Raw genomic sequence first — 6,000 nt, forward strand, 5'->3', positions numbered from 1 at the left:
TAATTTTCAATACATTATATGCCATACTTATTTGGGATTCACAAAAAAATTGAAAAATAGTAGCTTCTTAGGCAATCAATCAGAGTCACAATCCTATATATATATACACGATTATGTATCATGGACCTTTAATTTCAGATTAGTTATTCGTTAACAAAATAATTTTGTTTCTTGTAGTTTAAATTTTTTTTAAATTACTGTTTTCATACATTCAATACAGCTACTAGTCCCCCTTTATGATTTTTAATTTTTATTTTTATTTTGTATCCATGACTGGGTTTAACAAAAACTATTAAACTAACTGTTTAAAAAGTAAGCCTTAAACTAAAACACAACCAATCATATATATAATCTTAATAAAACCATCTTTCCATCTGATTAACTTAAAATAAACAATACCAACACTTATTCATGAAATGCATTTTCAAAATAATATGTTGCATGCTTTTCATTTTGATTACCTGTTATGAAAATAGTCTCACTTAAAATAAAATAAATTTGTTACAGTATTTATATCAAATACACATATTATAATCAAGATATCATTTTAAACAAGGTAAAATTATAGAGTGGATCTGCTGGTTAAAAATAAAATATTCTTGGTATTGTTTTAATCAAACGTCTGAGAATTATTCTTAATGTTTTTATAAAAAATACACGTTTCTATATTCTCAACTTTTAGTTCATTAAAAAAATATTTAAATATAGTTGTTATAGTTTTTATAGTTATTGAAAAATTGTTACAAGTAACAAATTATTCTTATGGAATTCAAAATTTAACATGGCTAAGGTTATGCATACCTTTACATTGTTAATGCAAAATATATTCTCCTAGTCAAAATATATATATTCTCCTGCTGTTCTTTAATTGTGCTTACAATGGGCTGAGAAGTAACGTTTGTTACAGTACTATTTTATGTTACCGTAGAGCTACATTGAATTCTGGAGGTCCATGAAAAGATATTTTGATTACACTGGACTAAGACTTTTTTTAGAAATTATCCAACACTTAATTTAAGCATACATTGCAACAGGATCACTAAACTGGATAGTTTGACTGTGTCAGTATATGATTTTATTTTCAAATCCTGTATTCTGGCTTATTCTTCTTCATGTTTTGGGTTTCCTTCTGTTATGATTACACACACTGATCTTTTCCTTGATGGTCCTAAATTTTTGCGTCCTGTTGGCTTATACTTGTAAAGTAGCTTAGGTATTCTCTCTTCTGCCATTCTTTCAACATGGTTTGTCCAATTTAGTTCATACATTTTAATTCACTCGTTAAGGTTATAGATATTTAATTCATTTCTGGTGTCAATGTAACTTTTCTTATCCAACAAATGGTATCCTGCAATGTTTCTTAAAAGTCTCATTTCTGCGGCCTGAATTCCTTTTTCCATTTGTTTTTTAAGATACCAGGTTTTTGCTACATAGTGAAATGCTGTGACTGATGCTGTTTTATAGAATTTTAGTAAGGTTTCTTTCTGAATCTTATTTCTCAAAACTCTTTTTATGATACTGATATAGTAATTAAATTTCTCAATTTTACTTGGAACATCTGATTCACCTCAGACTGAAACTTTGCATCCTAAGTAATTTACCTGTGTCACTTGTCACAAGTAAATCTGGCTTATTTACAAATTAGAGTAGAAAGAATTGAATGTCCCAAATGTACCAGTAGGAAAGCTTTGAAGAATTATCACAAAGATATTCAGTTGTAATTTTACTATTCAAAGAAATTTTTGAGTTGAATTTAATAATATTCATAAAGAATTGCAGTTCATAAAATCAAATGTTCCTACTTTCTTAATGTTATTAAAATTTAGCTTTCTTGCGTATAGTTACATTAAAAATACTACTCTGTGTGCACTGACTTTTATTTAACCGTTAATCCTTTTACCCTTTACCCTTTTTATTTAAACCTTGGATAGGAAATAAAAGTCCAACTAATAGTTGCCATCAAACTAATTCCTAGTGAAAAATTGGCTGCCCTATCAACTGCTAAGATATATATCACAGTATGATAAATGAAGCCAGAGTGGCAACTGATAAAGTTCCAACTATCCAAGGAAGAAGCATTGATTGACAGGGAAACAAAAGGATAGTGGAACAGGGCAGTCAATCAACAAAGAAATTGCTTCTGATAAGTAGTTTTATCAACTAACATAGCTTTAACGAAGCAAGGAATAGAATCACTACTTGCTATATATTAATAGATTTTTTTTATGGATTATGTTCTTGTACAATATCTTTGTATCTTGAACAAAGAGTATATTAACTGTAATGAAAATATTAGCAGAGGATATTCAAATCCCTGCTGTGAACTTGGAAAAGATTTTGACAATAATTATTCAAATTTTTTTTATGTTTCATATTCATCATTAAAAATATTTCTTTATCATTAGTGAGAAAATATATGTAAAACCCATTCATTAAAACAAGAACAGTGCTTCCACTGTAAATTTTAAGAATACATAATGTTTACCTAAGGTTAACATAAAAGTAGCCAGGACTCATAAGTCCACCGAATTGGTCTAGTGGTGAACGACTCTTTCCAAATCAGCTGATTTGGAAGTCGAGAGTTCCAGCGTTCAGGTCCTAGTAAAGTCAGTTATTTTTACACGGATTTGAATACCAGATCGTGGATACTGGTGTTCTTTGGTGGTTGGGTTTCAATTAACCTCACATCTCAGGAATGTTCGAACTGAGACTGTACAAGACTACACTTCATTTAACTCATACATATCATCCTCATTCATCTTCTGAAGTATTATCTAAAAGGTAATTACCGGAGGCTAAACAGGAAAAAGAAAGAAAAAAAGGACTCATTATTAAAAATCAATTTAAGCATGTTTGAGGAAAGAAGAATTGATAATATAAATTTGGAAAAAGCTTGAAATCACATTCCTGTTATCAGTAATACAAAATAAAACATTAATTTTATTTTTGAGTTGAATTTTATTTACTTTTAAAACATTTCATTACATTTATATAGTGAGGTGAAATAGCGCCTGAAAAAATAAAGATTACAAAGCCCCTAAACTGGAAATTAGACTTAAAAACTTTGTTCTAATCTGATCCTCCCGATACTCTTTTTCCAACACCCATTTTTTCCTTGTCCTTAATCCCTTTTTCCTTATTATCATTTCTTTGGGTTTAACCATGACCTAATTAGGTTCACCTTGCTGAGGTGCTAGGACCTTAAGAATCATCCCAACCCCCATAGGGGAAGACACCCGCCCTGTGACGATTGCAGTCCCCCCCCCCCCCCGGTTCCCTATCCTTGATTGGCTTTAACGGAGGAAACTTGAAGACTCAGGGGAACCTTGATATTTATTTGCTAAGGGGTTGCCTTTGGAATGACTCAGGGACTCTGTTTCTTATATTGGTGACTATCCAAGAAGCCTGGCTGAACAACTAGTTAAAGCTAAAGGCTTCCTAATCTCTCCTCCCAATAAACAAAAGAAGAATTTTTATATCAGCCAATTGCTCGAACAACATACCTGTTGAAGTTACTCTGTTATATAATTTTTATTAATTAATAGATGTTAAAACATTCACTTTAATTTAATAAATTAAAATTAGAAAGGGTTTTAAATATTTTTTTTTTTATAACTTCTGTTATTCATTTGGGACCTTTGACATGATATTTTCTTTCTGTTCTGTTCAGATATCAGTGTAAGAAAATAAGTTTATATTAATGATAAACCCATTTTAGTACTCTTATTTTTTCTTTATCTTTATATTTATTTTGAAATCCTAAAAATATTTTTAAATCCACTGCAATAGTAATGTTTTTTCGCTAATCTTATGTTGATACACAATTCTAACTCTGAATTATAAAGGCATTTAGTTAAGCAGAAGAAAGTACAAGTAATTATGGATTCATTATATTAATGAATTATTTATGTATCTTAACTTAAGGAATATATAGCAGAATTTTTTTTCAAAAGAAGGTTCTCTTGAAATGACTTTGAATACAAACTATTTAGTATTTGTATCCATTATACATTTTGATAACTTCTGCCATTGTATGTGCAAAACCTTTTTTTTGTTTGTTGTCTAGTTGTGGTTATATTATAATATGTAAAATTTTATTCCATTTTAATAACAAATAAACACAAACAAAATTTTTCTTTCATTTTATATCAACAGTGAGTTTTGACTATGTTATGGTGAGTAGTATACTAAATGAAGAAGCTTCTTAAATTCTATTTTGTATTACCAAGCACTTAATTTTTTTGTACATTATCTTGCTACTATTAATTTTATATTTATTTTTTTTTACCTATTAGTTATTCTAATTGTTTATTTGAGAATGTTTGATATACAATCACATAAAATTTAAAAGTTCTTTATTAAAATTATTAGTGTAAGTACGAAGTTTTTCTTAGCTATATTTATTGGTGGAAGTCAACGATTGGAACATTTATTAAGGACTATCCTAAATGATTACAAAAGAATTATAGCGTTGTATTTCTTGTTACTACATGATTTCGTATGTATATAATTTTAGACGTCAACAATAACATAACACAAATAAATGGCAAAAGTGAATGGATGCCTGTCACGTTTATCATTTATAAATAGTATACTATTTAAAATATAGAACAAAATCATAAATACACCTAATGACTGAAAATATACGACTAATCATATATGATTGTCAAATTACAATTAAATATAAAAAGATTTTACAGAAAACTAACAATCACACACTAAGAAATACAACGATCAAGAAGTATACAAATTCAACTGCCATGATTGTACAAACTATAGAATCAATTTTTGCAAATCACTTCGTAGAAACAGGACATTTGCTCTAAGATCTTATACACAACAATCATAATTTTATAATTGATCAGTATAAATTTTACAAACTCATTAAATTTTCAAAAACAATATATTAAATAAAGAAACATAACATTGATTCATTGTATTATTACTCCATACTGATTGAATTTCTACGTCAATCATACATTTTAATAGTAATTGAAAGAATCTGTAAACTTTTAAACCATACAGTTTGTTTGTTTGAGAGGTTATTTATTTACAATCAGATTTATTTTTTATTATATAGATATTATATAATTCAATTATTAAACAGTATGTTTATATTTTGTTGCAGCAAATGATCCAAATGCTTGGCGTCTTGGAAGAATTGAAGAAACTGATCATGAAACTCCTGTCTGACTCTAAATCAAATCAATGAACGATAATTATTTTTTTAAATATTTTCTTAGTCTAATTTTTATTTAAAAGAAGAATATGTTTAATAGCACAAGCAATCAATGATGCATTTTTACATTGTTTATTTTATACTATTATAGGTTAAGTTTTTTCTTAATATTCATTTTATAATATAAAATTTAAATTTTTATTTATAATATAAAATTTAACAAGTCATCACGATTGTAATTTACTGGACTTTGTCACAATATTTTTTTTTATTATTGATGTGTGATTTTTTTGGTTTTTTCCTTTAGACCTGTTCCTTTAAACTGATAACAGTAGTACTTTCACTTACATACCTGTTTATAATTTAGGTGGAAATTCTAACCAAAATGTATGGTGAATTAATTTTCTTTTTACTAATTCATTTGTGATTTTTGTTTGTTAATGATAATTATTGTTTATTGTAATTGTGTCTTATATAAAATAGTTAATATAATGAAAAAGAGAATAATACTTTTTGAAAAATGCCTATAATTATAATGTTGTGGCTGTAATTAGTTATATATTATTAAAAAAAATATTATATTTATGTGTATGTTTTTATATGTATGTTCATCAATATAGTATTATGCAATTAATAAGGTTTGAATTTTTACTCTTTCAAAAAATTGTTAACTAATATTAATTTTGTTTAATCAACATATGATTTTGTTTGCTAATATTTTGTTAAGAATTTAAAGTCATGTACTTGTTTATTATAAACTAACAATTATTTTGTTTGCATTTATTCTTTTTTAAGAAATCACTACTTAGCAATGGTAATTT

The 6,000-nt window shown here is 27.1% G+C and overlaps 1 protein-coding gene across 4 annotated transcripts in view; it reads left to right on the top strand.

The window, feature by feature from the left end:
- The window catches only part of LOC142327906 (popeye domain-containing protein 3-like), a 333,359-nt gene extending 327,641 nt beyond the window's left edge, over window positions 1-5,718 (top strand). For all 4 annotated transcript variants that reach the window (XM_075371267.1, XM_075371269.1, XM_075371268.1 and 1 more), the window contains one exon: window positions 5,129-5,718. In XM_075371267.1, coding sequence (XP_075227382.1) covers window positions 5,129-5,193 — 65 coding nt within the window. In that variant the 3' untranslated portion in view covers window positions 5,194-5,718. The remainder of the gene's footprint in view (window positions 1-5,128) is intronic.
- The last annotated feature ends 282 nt before the right edge of the window (window positions 5,719-6,000 follow it).

Source organism: Lycorma delicatula, chromosome 7, assembly GCF_047948215.1.
Source record: "Lycorma delicatula isolate Av1 chromosome 7, ASM4794821v1, whole genome shotgun sequence".
Lineage (NCBI taxonomy): Eukaryota > Metazoa > Arthropoda > Insecta > Hemiptera > Fulgoridae > Lycorma > Lycorma delicatula.